Source organism: Trachypithecus francoisi, unplaced genomic scaffold (assembly GCF_009764315.1).
Source record: "Trachypithecus francoisi isolate TF-2019V2 unplaced genomic scaffold, Tfra_2.0 Lachesis_group12, whole genome shotgun sequence".
In the NCBI taxonomy this organism is placed as follows: Eukaryota; Metazoa; Chordata; class Mammalia; order Primates; family Cercopithecidae; genus Trachypithecus; species Trachypithecus francoisi.
Window position 1 is genome coordinate 58,705,251 of NW_022681457.1, and position 20,036 is coordinate 58,725,286.

Genomic DNA, 20,036 nt, shown 5'->3' on the forward strand with positions numbered 1-20,036 from the left:
ATGACGGCACAAAATGCAGAACAGATGCGAGTGACCTTGATCTGCTTGACAGAGGAGTGGCCTGTCCGTCAGACCTCCATGGTTGTCCTCATGGTAGAATATCCAAGCTTACTGTTGGAATGGCTTTGTCTGAAGATGACAATGTCTTCCCTTGAACTAGCTCTTCTCTAGTGGCTGCCTGCACTCAATGTGTGAATATTCTGTGCACTACTGGACAGAGCAAGTGAAAGACAGGAGAAGCATTACAGCATCAGCCTATGAAATGAGCTTCCACTTAGCCAGGCTGCAAGAGCCAGACCAGCCTGTTGTCCATTTTTGTGTGTAGAGCCAGGCCTCAAATGTGTCTTCATTTTACTTACTCTTCTCAAACCTGAAAAAAAACAAAAAACAAAAAACAAACAACAACAACAACAAAAAAAAAACAGCACTGTTTGCAAACCCCTGAGCCCAGCTGCAGCTCCCAGGCCACCAGCAGGTTTGCAAGGGCAAAGGACCTAGCCAGGCCCAAAGACTCTCAGTTCCAGTGGAGAGGGCTGCAGCTCTCTTCTAAGCCACAGCCACAGGACAAGGGCCACAGACCACAGCCGGGGCCCATATGACCCCAAAAGCAGAGGGAAGCCATCCGTACTTCTAGAAACATGGACAGCAGTGGCTGCCCTGGCTAGCTGTGCAGACTGGTAAGCTGGGAGCCCCCCACCATGATCCCAATGCCCACAGGGGAGGAGTGGCCCCCTCTGCACTCCGTTCCACAGCATAGACCAGATACTCCATGCCTATGGAAGTCCCAGTCAATATGGGGATTACCAGCCCTTCTCCCCACTCTCCAGGAAGCTAACTCACAGGCTTGGGCAGAGTTTGGGTCAGACGACGGCCTGGAGGAACCTTCACCTTTACTTTTATCACAAGGCTTAAAATGACTTGAGAGCTGTCATACAGCTTTCTGGCAGGGATTTGGAATTCTGCTTTTGCTTGATAAATTGAAATGAGGAATTTCCCAGACAGAAGCTGCTGGGCTGGCACTTTTAGTGTGCTTATGATGGGGTGGGGGGCAGGGGGAAGTAGAGATGCCTGTTGTGTTCTTTAAGCATCTCTTTCAAATGGCTCCAGCGTGTCTCTTATCCTGCTCACTATCTGAATGATAAAAATTAATATCTTAATTGATATCTTAATCTTGAGCCAAAGAAGCTTTGGTTCCTTTAAGAAGAATGATTAGCAAAATGATGATACTTGCTTAATATAAGGAATGAATCAGCTACTGTTCCATCAGAGGGCTTCCCTCACCTCTCAAGCAGCCTGATTTTGCAGCTTAATCATGACAAATAAAGTTCCACATGCTCCAGCACTATTCCTGGTACTCCCTAGGACAGGAGGGAATAGATAAAGAAACCATTAGCATCCAATCAATGCATCAGCCTGCATGCCAGCCAGCCTGCTCAGCACATGGCCCCCAGGAACACAGATGTCTCCACACCGTGTTAAAAAAGAGGCTACAGGGATAGGAATGAGATCCTACCTCAGCTGAGCAGAACGCACCCTCTGGGCCCTGCCTTGGAGGGTCAATTTGGGCCTGGGACCTGCCATTCTGGACAGCAATGGACAGCAGAGGCCGAGTGCTAGACAATGGAACAGACAACGTGACCCTGGGCAACATCGTTCACCTCTTTGGGTCTTGTGTCACATTTGGAAAGGGAGGCAATGCCTGGGGAGCAGGTGGACACAGGGCTGCAAGACTCCAGAGCTCTGAACCATTGCTGATGTACAGACCTCTCTTACTCAGGGCCAGCCTGGAAGCCAGTCTTCCTTGGTGTGCCTCGATTCATTTGGGAAACCTAAATTGTTTATATGTCTGATGAATCAGGTAGTAAAAGGTTGCAAATCCTAGGTCTTTCTTTTGCCAAAGATCCAGGGATGTCTCAAAATAAGTGGTTGAGGAATCCTGCACCAGCAACTGGGGTATCCGGGTTCTCTCACTGGGACTGACTAGGTCATTGGCAGGACCCGTGGAAAGCAAGGAAAAGCAGGGTGGTGCAGTGGACCACCTGGGAGCCATATGGGGCAAGGGGAGCACCTACCACCAGCCAAGGGAGGCGGTGAGTGATCATGCTACCGTACCCAGAAAACCATGCTATTTCCACAGATCTCTGCAACCCGTGGATCAGATCTCCCTCGTGAGCCCATGCCACCAGGGCCTTGGGTCCCAAGCACGGCACTCAGCTAGAGACTGCCTAAGACTACTGAGTTCTGGGGGGAGGAGGCAGCTGTCATCACTGAGGCTGCCTGCTGCCTAAGATGGCTGAGGTCCCAGGGGGAAGGGCGGCAGCCATTGCTGCAGTTCCAGTCTGCTGTTTTTCTCATCCCAGTGCTGGGGAGACTAGGTGGTTTGGACCCAGGAGGAATTTCCCACAGTGCAGCACAGCGGCTATGGCAGATCACGGTCAGATTGCCCCTTTAGGCCCGACCCTGACCCATCCCTCCTCATCGGGTGGGGCCTCCCTGTAGGAATTTCAGCAGCTACAGCCAGGGCTATACTGACAGAGCTCTGATCTCCCTGGGACTGAGCCCCTAGGGGGAGGGGCGGCCGCAGTCTCCACAGATCAGCAGACTTAGTCTTTTCCCCTGCTGGCTGAGGAATCTGGGTAGTCTGGACAAGTGGGATCCCCTCCCCCAGCATAGCGCACCCCCTCTGCCAAGGGGTAGCCAAAGTGTTTCATTAAGCAGTACCAGATCCCATGCCTGCTGACCGAGACCACAACAGGGGTCACCAGACACTTCATACAGGAGCGTTCATGCTGGCATCAGGTTGGTGCCCCTCTGGGATGGAGATCCCAGAGGAAGGAGCAGGCAGCCATCTCTGCTGTTCTGCAGCCTCCACTGGTGACACCTCCAGGTGTGGGAGAAACACAGGTGAATAGGGTCTGGAGTGGACCCCCAGCAAACCACAGAAGCCCTACAGAAGCAGGGCCTGACTGTTAAAGCAAAAACAAACAAACAGAAAGCAGCAACAACAACAACAGCATCAACAAAAAAAGTCCCAGCAAGAAAACCCCATCCAAAGGCCAGCAGCCTCAAAGATTGAAGCTACATAAACTCACAAAGATGAGAATCAATGAAAATACACTGAAAACTCAGAAAGCCAGAATGCTTCTTCTCCTCCCAATGATCTCAACACCTCTCCAGCAAGAGCACAGAATGGGGCAGAGGCTGAGATGGTTGAATGGACAGAAGTAGGCTTCAGAAGGTGGGTAATAACAAACTTTGCTGCACTAAGAAACATGAGAAAACATTACAGGAGCTGTTAACCAGAATAACCAGTTTAGAGAGGAACAGAAATGACCTGACAGAGCTGAGAAACACAACACAAGAACTTGACAATACAATCACAAATATCAATCGCTGAATTGACCAAGGGGGGGAAAGAATTTCAGAGCTTGAAGACTATCTCACTGAAATAAGACAGGCAGACCAGATTAGAGAGAAAAAACTGAAAAGAAATGAACAAAACCTCCAAGAACTATGGGATTATGTAGAAAGACCAAACCTACAACTGACTGAAGTGCCTGAAAGAGATGGGGAGAACAGAACCAAGTTGGAAAACACACTTCACGATATCATTCAGGAAAACTTCCCCAACCTAGCAAGACAGGCCAACATTCAAATTCAGGAAACCCAGAGAACCCCAGAAATATACTCCATGAGAAGATCAACCCCAAGACACATAATCATCAGATTCTCCAAGGTTAAAATGAAGGAAAAAATGTTAAGGGCAGTCAGAGAGATAGGCCAGATCACCTACAAAGGGAAGCCCATTATACTAATGGTGGACCTGTCAGCAGAAACCCTACAAGCCAGAAGAAATTGGGGCCAATATTCAACATTCTTAAAAGAATTTCCAACACAGAATGTCATATCCAGCCAAACTAAACTTTATAAGCAAAGAAGAAATAAAATCCTTTTCAGACAAGCAAATGCTAAGGGAATTTGTCACCATCAGGCCTGCTTTGCAAGAGCTCCTGAAGGAAGCACTAAATATGGAAAGGAAAAACTGTTGTCAGCCACTGCAAAAACACACTGAAGTACAAAGACCAATGACACTATGAAGCAACTACGTCAACAAGTCTGCAAAATAACCAACTAGCGTCATGATGACAGGATCAAATGTGCACATAACAATATTAACCTTAAATGTAAAAGCTCTAAATGCCCCAATGAAAAGACACAGAATGGCAAGCTGATAAGGCATCAGGACCCATTGGTGTGCTGTATTCAAGAGACTCATCTCACATGTGAAGACACACATAAGCTCAAAATAAAGGTATAGAGGAAAATTTACCAAGCAAATGGAAAGCAGAAAAAAGCAGAGATTGCAACTCTAGTTTCTGACAAAACAGACTTTAAGCCAACAAAGATCAAAAAAGACAAAGAAGGGCATATATAATGATAAAAGGATCAATTCAACAAGAAGAGCTAACTATCCTAAATATATGTGCACCCAATACAGGACAACCCAGACTCATAAAACGAGTTCTTAGAGACCTACAAAGAGACTTAGACTCCCACACAATAGTAGTGAGAGACTTTAACACCTCATTGTCAATATTAGACCATTGAGACAGAAAATTAACAAGGCTATTTAGGACTTGAACTCAGCTCTGAATTAAGTGGAACTGATACATAGCTACAGAAGTCTCCACCCAAAAACAACAGAATATACATTCTTCTTGGTGACACATGGCACTTACTCTAAAATTGATCACAAAATTGGAAGTAAAACACTCCTCAGCAAATGCAAAAGAACTGAGATTACAACATTCTCTCAGACTACAGTGCAATCTAATTAGAACTCAAAATTAAGAAACTCAAAACCACATAACTATATGGAAATTGAACAACTTGCTCCTGAATGACTCCTGAGTAGATAATGAAATTAAGGCAGAAATCAAGAAGTTATCTGAAATCAATGAGAACAGGGACAATGTACCAAAATTTCTGGGATGCAACTGAAGCAGTGTTAAGAGGGAAAATTATAGCACTAAATGCCCACATCAAAAAGCTAGAAAGATCTCAAATTGACACCCTAGCATCACAACTAAAAGAACTAGAGAACCAAGATCAAACAAACTCCAAAGCTAGTAAAAGAAAAGAAACAGTTAACCAAAATCAGAGTGGAACTAAAGGAAATAGAGATATGGAAAATCCTTCAAAAAATTAATGAATCCAGGAGCTGGTTTTTTGAAAAAATTAATAAAATAGATAGACTGCTAGCTAGACTAATAAAGATGAAAAGAAAGAAGAATCAAATAGAAACAATAAAAAATGATAAAGGGGATATCACTACTGACCCCACAGAAATACAAACAACAATCAGAGAATACTGTAAACACCTCTATGCAAATAAACTAAAAACTCTAGAAGAAACGAAAAAATTCCTGAATATGTATAACCTCCCAAGACTGAACCAGAAAGAAGTTGAATCCCTGAATAGACCAGTAATAAGTTTTGAAATTGAGGCAGTAATAAATAGCCTACCAACCAACAAAAGCCTAGGACCAGATGGATTTACAGCTGAATTTTACCAGAGGTACAAAGAGGAGCTGTTACCATTTCTTCTGAAACTATTCCAAACAATTGAAAAGGAAGGACTTCTCCCTAACTCATTTTATGAGGCCAGTGTCATCCTGATACCAAAATCTGGCAGAGATGCAAAAAAAGAAAAAGAAAACTTTAAGCCAATATCGCTGATGAACATCAATGCAAAAATACTCAATAAAATACTGGCAGACCGAATTTAGCAGCACATCAAAAAGCTTATTCACCACAGTCAAGTCAGCTTCATCCCTGGGATGCAAGAAACACAATTCTAAACAGAACGAAAGACAAAAACCACATGATTATCTCAATAGACATAGAAAAGGCCTTCGATAAAATTCAACAGCACTTCATGTTAAAAACTCTCAATTAACTAGGTATTAATGGAACATACCTCAAAATAATGAAAGCCATTTATGACAAACCTACAGCCAATATCTACAGAATGGGCAAAAGCTGAAAGTATTCCCCTTGAAAACCAGCACAAGAAAAGGATGCCCTCTCACCACTCCTATTCAACATAGTATTGGAAGTTCTGGCCAGGACAATCAGGGAAGAGAAAGAAATAAAGCGTATTCAAACAGGAAAAGAGGAAATTGAACTGTCTCTGTTTGCAGATGACATGATTCTATATCTAGAAAACCCCATTGTCTCAGCCAAAAAGCTATTTAAGCTGATAAGCAATTTTAGCAGTCTCAGGATACAAAATCACTGTGCAAAAATCACAAGTATTCCTGTGATACACAAGCAACAGTAGACAAAAAGAGAGCCAAATCATGAATGAACTCCTGTTCACAATTGCTTCAAAGAGAATCAAATACCTAGGAATACAGCTGACAAGGGAAGTGAAGGATCTCTTCAAAGAGAACTACAAACCACTGCTCAAGGAAATCAGAGAGAACGCAAACAAATGGAAAAACACTCTATGCTCGTAGATAGGAAGAATGAGTGTTGTGAAAATGGCCTTACTACCCAAAGCAATTTATAGATTCAGTGCCATTCCCATTAAACTACCATTGACATCTTCACAGAATTATAAAAAAACTGTTTTAATATTCATATGGAACCCAAAAAGAGTCCATATAGCCAAGACAATCCTAAGCAAAAAGAACAAAGCTGGAGGCATCATGCTACCTGACTTCAAACTATACTACAGGGCTATGGTAACCAAGCAGCATGGCACAAAAACAGCCACGTAGACCAATGGAACAGAATAGAGAACTCAGAAATAAATAAGACGCACATCTGCAACCATCTGATCTTTGACAAACCTGACAAAAACAAGCAATGGGGAAAGGATTCCCTATTTAATAAATAGTGCTGGGAAAACTGGCTAATCATATGCAGAAAACTGAAACTGGACCTCTTCCTTATACCTTATACAATAATTAACTCAAGATGGATTAAAGACTTAAATGTAAGGTGGGTGCAGCGGCTTATGCCTGTAATCCAGCACTTTGGGAGGCCGAGGTGGGTGGATCACCTGAGGTCAGGAGTTTGAGACCAACCTGGCCAACATGGTGAAACCCCGTCTCTCCTCGAAATACAAAAAATTAGCCGGGTGTGTTGGTGGATGCCTGTAATCCCAGCTACTCAGGGCACTGAGGCAGGAGAATTGCTTGAACCCAGGAGGCAGAGGTTGCAGTGAGCTGAGATGGTGCCATTGCACTCCAGCCTGGGCAACAAGAGCAAAACTCCATCTAAAGAAAAAAAGAAAAAAAAAAAAAAAGACTTAAATGTAAAACCCAAAACTATAAAAACCCTAGAAGAAAATCTAGGCAATACCATTTGGGACATAGACACAGGCAAAGATTTCATGATGAAAGCATCAAAAGCAATTGCAACAAAAGCAAAAATTCACAAATGGGATCTAATTAAACTAAAGAGCTTCTGCACAGCAAAAGAAACTATTGTCAGAGTGAACAGACAACCTATAGAATGGGAGAAAATTTTTGCAATCTATCCATCTGACAAAGGTCTGATATCCAGAAACTACAAGGAACTTAAACAAATTTATGAGAAAAAACCTAATTAAAGAGTGGGCAAAGGACATGAACAGACACTTCTCAAAAGCAAACATTTATGCAGCCAACAAACATGTATGTGTGTGTGTGTGTGTGTGTGTGTATATAAATATATATATATATATATATAAAGCTCAACATCACTGATCATTAGAGAAATGCAAATCAAAACCACAATGAGATACCATCTCACGCCAGTCAGAATGGTGATTATTAAAAAGTCAAGAAACAACAGATGCTGGAAAGGCTGTGGGGAAATAGGAATGTTTTTACAGTGTTGGTGGGAACATAAATTAGTTCAACCATTTTGAAAGACAGTGTGGTGATTCCTCAAAGACCTAGAACAAGAAATATCATTTGACCCAGCAATCCCATTACTGGGTATTTACCCAAAGGAATATAAATCATTCTACTATAAAGATACATGCACACATGTGTTCACTGCAGTACTATTCACAATAGCAAAGACATGGAATCAACCGAAATGCCCATCAATCATAGACTGGATAAAGAAAATGTGGCATGTATACACCATGGAATACTATGCACCCATAAAAAGGAATGAGATCATGTCCTTTACAGGGACATGGATGGAGCTGGAAGCCATTATCCTCAGGAAACTAATACAAGAACAGAAAACCAAACACCACATGTTCTCACTAATAAGTAGGAGCTGAACAATGAGAACACATGGACACAGGGAGAGGAACAACACACACTGGGGCCTGTCGGTGGGGAGGTTGGGAGGGAAAGCATCAGGATAAATAGCTAATGCATGTGGGGCTTAGTACCTACGTGATGAGTTGATAGGTGCAGCAAACCACCATGGCACACGTTTACCTATGTAATAAACCTGCACATTGTGCACAAGTGTCCCAGAACTTGGAATAAAATAAAAATGTTTAAAAAAGAAACATAAAAATAAAACCACAATGAGATACCATCTCATGCCAGTTACAATGGCGATCATTAAAGAGTCAGGAAACAACAGATGCTGGAGAGGATGTGGAGAGATAGGAACACTTTTACACTGTTGATGGGAGTGTAAATTAGCTCAACCATTGTGAAAGACAGTGTGGCAATTCCTCAAGGATCTAGAACCAGAAATATCATTTGGCCCAGCAATCTCATTACTGGGTATATACCCAAAGGATTATAAATCATTCTACTATAAAGACACATGCACACATACGTGTATTGCAGCACTGTTCACAATAACAAAGACTTGGAACCAACCCAAATCCCCATCAATGATAAACTGTATAAAGAAAATGTGGCAGGCCGGGCATGGTGGCTCATGCCTGTAATCCCGGCACTTTGGGAGGCCAAGGCAGGTGGATCACGAGGTCAGGAGATCGAGACCATCCTGGCTAACATGGTGAAACCCTGTCTCTACTAAAAAAAATACAGAAAATTAGCCAGCATGGTGGCAGGCACCTGTAGTCCAAGCTTCTTGGGAGGCTGAGGCAGGAGAATGGTGTGAACCCGGGAGCCAGAGCTTTCAGTGAGCCAAGATTGCACCATGGCACTCCAGCCTGGGTGACAGAGCAAGACTCCATCTCAAAAAAAAAGAAAAAGAAAATGTGGCACATATATACCACGGAATACTATGCAGCCATAAAAAGGATGAGTTCATGTCCTTTGCAGGGACATGGATTAAGCTGGAAATCATCATTCTCAGCAAACTAACACAGAAACAGAAAACCAGACACTGCATGTTCTCATTCATAAGTGGGAGTTGAACAATGAGAACACATGGACACAGGGAGGGGAACATCACACACTGGGGCCTGTTGGGGGTTGAGAGGCTAGGAAAGGGATAACATTAGTATAAACACCTAATGTAGGTGACAGGTTGATGGGTGCAGCAAACCACCATGGTATATGTATATCTATGCAACAAAATTGCACATTCTGCACATGTATCCCAGAATCTAAAGTATAATAATATTTTAAACAAATAAATAAATAAATAAGTAGATGATTGAGGAGATAATTTGCCCTGCTGATTCTAGCTTGGAAAATTTTCTTCTTGAGAGAAGGAAATCTACAACCTGAGAAAGATTATTCTCCAATCCTTTTAGAGAAGAAGCTATGTCACCCTTTTCTGTAACCTCTCTTTGCATGGCACTTGACTCTGTTGAGGCGCTGTTGTTTACATGCTTGTATTGTTAGCTTTTGATACATAATGAAGGACCCCAAAACTCAGTGGCTTTGGCAGAACACCACAGCCGTTTTTAGCTCAGGATTCTGGCTCAGCAATTTGGGCTGGGCTCAGTTGGGCAGTTCTTCTGCTGGTCTGTTGGGCTCAATCATGCACCTATAATCAGCTGCTAATTCAGTTGAGGCCTGGTTCGTTTAGAGGGACGTCCGCTAGGACTTCTCATGGCTCTTATCCTGCAGCAGGCTGGTCCAGGCTTGTTCATGTGACAATGGGTTCCAGGAGCCACAAGAGAGAGGGCAAACCTCAGTGCACAAGCACTTTTCAGGCCTTTGCTCACTTCACACCCGATAATGTTCCATCAGCAAAAGCAAGTCATGTGGCCAAGCCCAGAGTCAATGTGGGAGGGCACTATGATAGGGATGCTGGGATGGGGAAGGGGGACTTGTAGCCATTTTGCAATCAACCACTATGATATTGCTTAATCTGGACCCCCGCCCAGTGAGACATGCCATGCACATATTAATTTATGGAGCTATGCACATCCCATTTTATGAGGTGAAGAATGTTGCCCAGGGTCACATAGCAAGCTGGAAACAGGACTAGGCTTGGAAGCCCATCTCTCCAGTGCCAGCCCACTGCACCATCCTACTTCTCTTGGTTCCCTCCCACTCCAACATCAGTGCCGGGCCAGGGAGACAATGAAGTGTCATCCAGGAGCCAAACCCTGGCCACCGTGCAGACATCTACCAGCAGACACACAGCAGGCCCTGGGTGAACCCTCCCCAGGCATCAGCCTCCAAGAGCCAACACTGCAGCCCCACTGCCACTGCAGCCTCCACCCTGGCCCAGCACAGAGTGGCAGGCTGGTTATTTCAATCAACGGTGTTTTGAAAACCTTGCAATTTAAAACCTTTTAAACATGAGTAGGTGAGGCTGTGATAGTGCCAATGACTAGTTGGGAGTACTTAGAGGCAATCTTAAATGTCTCCTGAAATCTCCATGCCAACAGTCCCATGAGGCACCAGGCAAGGTTAATGTTGCCAGGCTCACCCTCCCATTAGCCATTTCCCCTGCTGCTGCATATCCTGAGTGTCTGGAGTTCCATGCACAGGTGCATCCACCTTTAAACACCTCTTGCGGATTATTTCTGTCTCACCTGCACCTGCCTTCGTGTCAGGATTTACAGAAGCCTAAAGATCAGAGCCAGGGGCCAGGCGCGGTGGCTCATGCCTATAATCCCAGAACTTTGGGAAGTCGAAGTGGGCAGATCACTTGAGGTCAGAAGTTTGAGACCAGCCTGGGCAACATGATGAAATTCCATCTCTACTAAAAATACAAAAATTAGCCAAGTATGGTGGCAGGCACCTGTAATCCCAGCTGCTCGAGAGGCTGAGGCGGGAGCATCACTTGAACCTGGGAGGCAGAGGTTGCAGTGAACCGAGGTCATGCCACTGCACTCCAACTTGGGTGACAGAGTGAAACTCTATCTCAAAAAAATTTAAAAAAATAAAAATTAAAAAGGCCAGGCATGGTGGCTCAAGCCTGTAATCCCAGCACTTTGGGAGTCTGAGGCAGGTGGATCACCTGAGGTCAGGAGTTCGAGGCAAGCCTGGCCAACATGGTGAAACCCCCTGTCTACTAAAAATACAAAAAATTAGCTGGGCATGGTATGGGGCACCTGTAATCCCAGCTACTCGGGAGGCTGAGGCAGGATAATCGCTTGAACCCAGGAGGCGGAGGTTGCAGTGAGCTGAGACTGCACCATTGCACTCCAGCCTGGGCAATAAGAGCAAAACTCCATCTTAATTAATTAATAAATTAAATCAGAGCCAGGAGATCTGTGAGGCCCGTGGGGGCAGTCTGGCTGTGGGTGAAGTACCTGGGAGGCAGTACCCTGATCTCCTGGCTGGATCCCCACTTTCCAAACACCCGAGCCTCGGTGAACTCCACCCAGTCACCTGGGCATCCAACAACTCATCCATCACCGCTTCCACCCCTCGTCCTTCCCAGTGATGCCTAACAGCAAGGAATGAGAGCAGATTGGAGTCTTCGCAGCGACAACCACAGGATGATTCTTCCCACTAAAGAGTCCCAGAGGCAGAACACCAGCCTGAGCTGTGCTGCAGGAGGGCCAGGAGGGACATCTGCCTGCAGCATAAAGATCTGTAGAGGAAGGTCTGCGCACCTGGAGTTTTGGTGTTCTAATACTTCTCACCCAGGCCCCAGAACTGTGTGCAGAAGCGATGGTCTGTGGACAATTCACCTGCCCCTCGGACAGCACCACCCACTTTGCATTCAGATGTTTGAACACAGTCTGTGTTTCCTGCAGTGGTCAGGTGGAATCCCGGAGTTTCAGGCCAGATGATTTGTGCAGCCTCCTCTTTCCGCAAAAAGAGGATGATGGGGGCCCGGACATGAACTCCATGACACAGACAGCTATGCCCAGAGCAGGGAGAATTAATGAGCAGGAGACACCTTGGATAGGAAGGACTAAGGGTGCTGCTACCTGGAGAGAGGAGAGCTGTGCATTCAGGCCCAGCCTTGTCAGGGAAGCCTCAAGTCTCTGTTTATTAAGGCTGGAGGGAACCAGCCGTCCTGGCTGCCGTGGTGGAGTGAAAGCAGCTGAGCCTTCCGCCCTACTGAAAATTGACACAGGGTAGGGTCTCCTGCACCCCTCCTCACAGGCACGGGGCTGCAGCCCAGCTGGTGAGGTCAAGAGAAGGGAGGAGACAGGCCTCCAGATGGTGCAAGTGAGCAGGGCAGGGCCGGAAACCGCATCCACTCACGCCGCTGACTAAGCAAGTAGCAATGGCGTACCCCTGTGGTTTTGGCAGCACCAAGGAGCATGTAGGGTGCTTCTACACTTGCTCCTCTCATAACCCTGGAGGGAGCATCCCACTTTCCAGGTGAGAAGCCCAGGGTTTACGGGTGGGCTTTCCCCAGTTGCACGGGAGGCCTTACAACAGATGAAGACCCTAAAGACCGACGGGGAGCCAGGTGGGGAACCCAGGTGAAACAGGGTGAGGCACAGGTGTTACGGCCTCCATGGCAGGCCAGGGGCCAGGTTATGATCATACTGGAGAGACAGGTGGAAGTGACCCAGATGTTGCTGGGGTGGTTCCTCAAAGACCCCAGCCCACTCGTCTCCACCAACCTGCGGTTTCTCAGCTCCACACTGCAACCCAAAGAGTGAACAGACAAGGTTGCTGTGGAAAAAAGACTTATACACAGCAGCATCAGGATGCCCGAGACAGGGTGCATGGGAGTGCAAAGCTGTGCAGTTTAGGCAGGGGTGTGGAGGGGACGCTGGGATGCACAAGGGACGGAATTGTGTGCAATCATGTAGCCTTTATGGAGGAGGAGGACAAGCAGGGCTAGAAATTATGAGGACATTTTGCAGTGTGTATTTGGGGAGAAGGAAGCATATTGTCTTTTTTTTTCTTTTTTTTTTGAGATAGAGTCTCACTCTGTCTCCCAGGCTAGAGTGCAGTGGTGCGATCACAGCTCTCTGCAGCCTCCAACTCTTTGGCTCAAGCAATCCAGCCTTCCAAGCAGCTGGGAATACAGGTACATGCCATCACACAGAGCTAATTTTTTATTTTTTGTTGTGATGGGGTCTCACTATGTTGCCCAGGCTGGTCTCAAGCTCCTGGGCTCAAGTGATCCTCCAGCCTCAGCCTCCCAAAGTGTTGGGATTACAGGCATAAGCCACCATGGCCAGCTCATATCATCCTTTTGTTAAAATAAGGTAATGACTTGGACATTAGAGCTCTCACACCCCACTTCAGGCCAGGCGCTTGTGTCTGATCTCACTAGGATCCTAAAGTATATGGTCTGTAAATTACAAACTGCAGCAACAAAATGCTTTATCATTAAACCAAGGCAGCCACAGACACCAGCCTCCAGCTGGATGCTGAGTGTGAGCCGCCCTGGCCTGGGGAAGCCTCACTGTCCCTGGTCTGCTGTAAGCTCCTAGGTTCTTGTGACTCAGCTGTTAACCTTGCCTGTTTTCTCATCCCCTGCAGGCACCGGCCGTAGCTCCACCACAGACCCGCTCTTGTCCCTGCTTCTGTTAGCTCTGCATAAGTTCCTGCACCTGCTGGTGGGACATTGACAGACAGGGCCAACCCGAGCATCTCAGAGGCCACACATGACCTGCCCAGGGCCCTCGGTGAGGACCACGTCGCTGAATGGACACAGAGAGACTGAGAGGCGCATGAAAAAGTCCACATGGAAAATAAATAAATCATATTTTTGGGGAAGTTACACAAATGTAGAACACCTAAAATAATGCATCTAGTTTCCAAATAATTTGGAGTTTGGCCCGTGCAGTCTACATGGGAATCGATGATTTCTCTACTTCAATGTAGTTTTATTTTCTACACTTTCCCTCCAAGTCTTCATTTTGCACGAACTGTTGAGCAGTTATCTTTAGGATAATATGTACAAATGTTGGGGTCAAAGCCTTTTGACAAAGCGAAATATTTTTAGTAGATTATTGTGTTTAGGATTTTTTTTTATTTACTTTTTTTCTTTGGGGGCTTTTCTTTTTTATTAAATTATTTCTTTTAAGGCATTTTGATTAAAAAAAGACATCATAATTAAAATTCACTGTCAATAATATTTATTTTTAAATAAAGATTGGAAACAAGGTCAGACACTTGTTTATAAATTGTATTGTATATTGCTGAAGAACAGTTGAATAAAAAACAACTTTGAAATAACCTTTTTACAGCCATGTATGAATGTCAAGCGTTGGTGCCCACTGCAGCTTGGCTGCCTGCCGTCCCCTCCTGTGCTCTGACTCCAGCTGCACTTTTGGCTGGGTGTCACCCGACATGGAGGACAGCCCAGGGCACCTGGCTGAGACCACGCTGAGCAGATGGGAGCACCTGCCCAGCCTCCCTTAGGGACAGGGCACCTCATGGAGGCAGCAGTGAGACCAGCCCCCAGCCTGGGTCCTGAAGGAAAGGAGATCACCAGGAGGAGGTGTGAAATAAGTCAAGAATCACTGCTTCCCACTTGGTTTCAATGAATCATGCAATGCATTCGCCCACTTGGAGATTGTATGTCAAGGTGTATTTACTGGGGTTAGCTTTGCTGCTAGTTTGAAGGGGGAATTTGGGGAGAAGGTAGGGCTTGCCACACTCCTTCCCATGCATCTAAAGATTGCTTTGAGACCCTGAAACTCATGGGTTTGGGGCAGGTTACACATGTCCTAAGGAAACGGGCACGCCCTGCGTGGGGGCTACTATGTATACTTCATTCTATGACAGCATCTCATTAGATAGCTGGAGCCCATGGATTTGTTTAAAACCCAGCCAGATTTTAACACCTGCAGTTTCAATAAGTGTGGTTGTCATTGATGTCGTTCGCTAAATACTTCCGTTCTCTGCTGGTCAGGCACGCGGCAGGATGGCACTTCCTGGCCTCCTGTGGCGGGTGGGGCCGCAGCTCTGGCGCATGAGCTGGGAACACAAGGGACACGCATTGCTCCTAGTCCAAGGCACAGGATTGCTAGTGGGAGGCCCTCCAAAGCACTTGTCCTCTAACGTGACGACTCGCAGCATTCACATCAGCAAGTGTTCTGCCAGTCTAGGTCCCTGAGTGACTGCGATGAACACAGCCTTCCCTGTGGCCAGCGCTGGATCGTGCAGCCCCGTGAGGAGTCCGCCGTGCCGCTTCACCCACTCATCTTCGGCATTATCGCAGCATACCCAGTCTGTCCTGATTGGCTCAGTGTGTAGTTGATTGACTGTATTTAGCTCAGGGGAAGAGAAATTGTGCATTTGGACAGTCCCACGTGTACAGAGACCCCCGGGTGGACCTGATGTCCAGGGAGGCCTGTGTGGAGAGAACGGTCGGGACGGCTGTTTCTGATGGGTACATTAACTTGTTTCACAATTCCTTTATATTGATCAGCACCAATCGAGCTGTAAATTTAATCACTCTGTCTGGCGGATAGTGATTCTGTCCAGAAGGATCATCTCCTTTTATAGTTAACTCAATACTGCGGCAGCTAATGTCATGTTAAATACTGGCCCAGTGTGCTGGAGAGCAAACCGTACTTCCCGGATACCAGTAGAACGGGGACAATGTGTCAGTAAGGGTGACGTTGTGCCAGATCATTCCAGGGGATGGAGGGCTGGGGATTCATTCCCCGTTATCAAAACCAGATGCTTCTGTACAAACACGGGTGGTCAGGTCCCAGCCTGGAAGCTCCCAACCTTTAGCATGATATGCACAGGGGAGGGACTGCTGTGATGGGCACAGGGGAAAGGCAGGTGTGATGGGCACAGGGGAGGGACTGCTGTGATGGGCACAGGGGAGGGGCAGGTGTGATGGGCACAGGGGAGGGGCTGGGGTGATGGGCCCTAGTGAGAGGAGCAGGTGTGCTTTGGAGAAACCAGCCTTTTCTGCACAAAGAGGCTTCCCCTCAAACACAGAAAATTATTCCTCATGTCTGCCTCCTGGGAACAGAGCACTTCTAGGTGGGAAGCTGAGCATGAGGCTGAGCAAGTTCCCTGAAGGGGAGGCTGAACCTGGCCTCCAGCAGAAGTTAATGGAACTGAGACTGGAGCTGTTGCTGGGCTGGAAGGCAAGGCCAATCTCTGGACCCAGGCTCCCAAGGAGCGGCTGCCAGCAGTCCCGCTGGTCCAGGACCCTGGACACAAAGAAAGAAGAAGTTAAGTGCACCCCTAAGAATCCACAGTGCCGATCCACGAGGCCTGGGCTCATGCTTTCTGGGGTCTCATGCACTCCGAAAATGAGGACAAAGAACACTCAGCCTGCACTGTGTTTTATGGAATGCATACAAACCAGAAGAGAGAAGCACCCTCCAGAAACAAAAATTGTGGCATGGTGCTGACTCCCAAAACTGCCTTTCCCTTTGGAGTTTGCTTTCAGCCTCGGCAGACATGGGCTGGGGTTGGAGAACAAGACGGTCTATTTAGGTTTGGGAAAAATGCATGGTGGGCAGCCTCGGGAGCTTGGGTGCAGCCAGAGAGTGCCCCCGCCTGCTTGAAGGGACTGTGGAGCTATGGGTCCATATAGCAACTAACTCTAAAGTGAGGGACAGGAGTCCAGAGGGAGTACAAACTCCTCTCCAGCCCGGGGCTGAGTGACAGCAGGGAAAGGAAGGAGGGCAGCCAGGCTGGGGGGTAGGGGAGACCAAGCCACGCCCAGACCTCCGTGGAGGAGCCCTGCTCTGCCTGGTGATGAGGATTGTCCCTGACTCTAGCCTCTCATGTGGTGCTGACCCACCTGTGCCCTCCAGGCAGCAGCCAGTATTTGGGGGCATAGCCTGGAAGGAAGGATAGGAATTCCCAGAATTTGACCAGAGGTGGTGTGGGCAGAGGCTGCAGCATTCTGTTTCAGTTCTCTCTCAACATCACATTCCTGGTTACAGCTCTGGCTCAGAAAACAACAGCTCTGTCTGATCCAAGACTGCCCTTGGTTGGAATACAGCAAACAGCCATTTGTGAGCTGCTGAGCTCGTGACTAAAATGGCTTCTGCTTTTGCCAGCCAGGGATACAGTCTAACTTTTTTTTTTTTTTTTTTGACTTTAACTCTCCGGTCTATCTTTTTTTTTTTTTTTTTTTTTTGAGATGGAGTCCCACTCTGTCGCCCAGGTTGGAGTGCAGTGGTGTGATCTCAGCTCACTGCAATCTCTGCCTCTGGATTCAAACAATTCTCCTGCCTCGGCCTCCCAAGTAACTGGACTACAGGCACCTGCCACCACACCCAGCTAATTTTTTTTTTTTTTTTTTGTATTTTTAGTAGAGACAGTGTTTCACCATGTTGGCCAGGCTGGTCTCGATCTCCTGCCTCAGGTAATCCACCCGCCTCGGCCTCCCAAAGAGCTGGAATTACAGGTGTGAGCCACTGCGCCCAGAGAGTTCTTGCCTATTTTTGCACCGCTTCTTCCAGCGGGCCCATCCCAACTTTGGGCGACACTGGGCATTCATTTTGCCTGCATTTCAGAAGATACAACTCCCACTTTTCTGGGGGACAGGTGGCCAGAGGCTTTGGTGCGTTTGCCCCCATGCATGCACACACCTGTGTGTAGCAGCCTGCTGCTTTAGGACACCATTTCTTTCCTTCCCCCCAAGGCTGCAGCAGCAGGAATGGCCCAGCACTGGGGAAACTTCAGCCAACTGGGTACCCGATCTCCCCACAATGGAGCTGCTGCCTCTCAGGGCTCCCTACCTTCATCAACCAAGAAGAACCTGCACACCCCACCAGAGCATAAATACACCTTTTACCTCATGCCAGGGGCCCTAGAAACACATGGAAATCCCACGATCTTTATGAGGGACCTGCCCCACTTTGTGGCTGCAGACACAACATGAGGTAGAGTCTGGAAACACCACCAGAGGTGGCCCCTTTTAAATGACAAAGACCCAAGGAGCACCAAAAATATATTTCAAGTCACAGAACACATGACTTCACACCAAGTCTAACTTTCCACCAACTAGCAAAGACCCAATAAAGATCACATGTGTTCCCTCCACCTGATTGTTTAAAAGGGAGAAATGGTAAGTGGACTTTTAGTAGAAAGTATATGTGGTCTCTTTTAGATTTGGAGTTAGAAATGATTTTTTAAATGAGACCGAAAAAGCAGTGATTATAAAAGAAAATATGCACCAGGCGTGGTGGCTCATGCCTGTAATCCTAGCACTTTGGGAGGCCAAGGCAGGTGGATCACGAGGTCAGGAGTTCAAGACCAGCCTGGCCTACATGGTAAAACCCTGTCTCTACTGAAAATACAAAAATTAGCCCGGAGTGGTGGCGCATGCCTGTAGTCCCAGCTATTCCAGAGGCTGAGGCCAGAGAATTGCTTGAACCCAGAAGGCAGAGGTTGCGGTGAGCTGAGACTACACCTCTGCACTCCGGCCTGGGTGACAGAGCAAGACTGTCTCAAAAAAAAAAAGAAAGAAAGAAAGAAAAAGAAAAAGAAAGAAAGAAAATATGGACAATTTTGACTACATTATAACAAAGGCATTTGTTTATCAAAAACCATCACAAAGAAAGTGAAAAGAGCCTTACAAAATACACCTAAGAAAGGATTACTATCAAACATGTACAAAGAATTCTTAGAAATCAGTTTTAAAAAAAGCACAAACAGGCTGGACACAGTGGCTCCGATAGGCGAGGCAGGTGGATCACCTGAGGTCAGGAGTTCAAGACCATCCTGGTAAAGATGGTGAAACCCCTTCTTTACTAAAAATACAAAAATTAGCCAGGCCCGGTGGCACATGCCTGTAATCCCAGCTACTCGGGAGGCTGAGGCAGAAGAATCACTTGAACTCAGGAGACAGAGGTTACAGTGAGCCAAGATCATGCCACTGCACTCCAGCCTGGGCAACAGAGCAAGTTGACGCCATTTAAAAAAAAAAAAAAAATGCTCAAACAATACAATGGGAAGATGGACAAAGGATGTGAACCACCATATCATGGAAGAGAAAATATGGCCAGAAAAAAATATAAAAGGTTTTCAGCCTCAATAGATATGACAGAAATGCAATTCAAGGCCACAATGATTATGCCTACTTAATTACCAAAGATTTAAGTCTGACAAAGGCCAGGTACAGTGGTTCATGCCTGTAATCTCAGCCCTGTGGGAGACCAAGACAGGAAGATCACTTGAAGTCAGGAGTTCCAGACCCTGTCTGGGCACAAGAGCAAGACCTCATCTATGTTAGTCCATTGTTACTGCATTGCTGTAAAGAAATACCTGAGACTGGGTAATTTACAAAGCAAAGAGGTTTATTTGGCTCATGGTTCTACAAGCCTTACAGGAAGCATGATTCTGGCATCTGCTTGGCTTCTGGTGAGGTCTCAGGAAGATTTCACTTGTGGTGGAAAGTGAAGTGAGAGCCGAAGACGGGAGAGTCGTGAGGAGAGAGACAAGGAGGGGATGGGTGCTACACTCTTAAAACAACCAGATCTCAAGTGAACTAACTGAAGGAGAGCTCACTCATCACCAAAGGGATGGCACGAAACCACTCATGAGGGATCCGCCCCATGACCCAAACACCTCCCACTGGGCCCCACCTCCAACACTGGGGATCACATTTCAACATGAGATTTGGAGGGGACCAACATCCAAACCATATTACTGTCTTTGCAAAAAAAAAATAAAAATACAGTTGCATGATGGCAAGCCTATAGTCCCAGCTACTCAGGAAGATGAGACAGGAGGATCGCTTGAGCCCAGGAGTTCAAGGTAGCAGTGAGCTGTGGTCACACCACTGCGCTC

General features: G+C 46.5%; 1 protein-coding gene across 3 annotated transcripts in view; it reads left to right on the forward strand.

The window, feature by feature from the left end:
• Window positions 1-14,492, forward strand: part of VSTM2B (V-set and transmembrane domain containing 2B) — a 39,763-nt gene extending 25,271 nt beyond the window's left edge. For all 3 annotated transcript variants that reach the window (XM_033225566.1, XM_033225564.1, XM_033225565.1), the window contains one exon: window positions 13,800-14,492. In XM_033225566.1, coding sequence (XP_033081457.1) covers window positions 13,800-13,888 — 89 coding nt within the window. In that variant the 3' untranslated portion in view covers window positions 13,889-14,492. The remainder of the gene's footprint in view (window positions 1-13,799) is intronic.
• The last annotated feature ends 5,544 nt before the right edge of the window (window positions 14,493-20,036 follow it).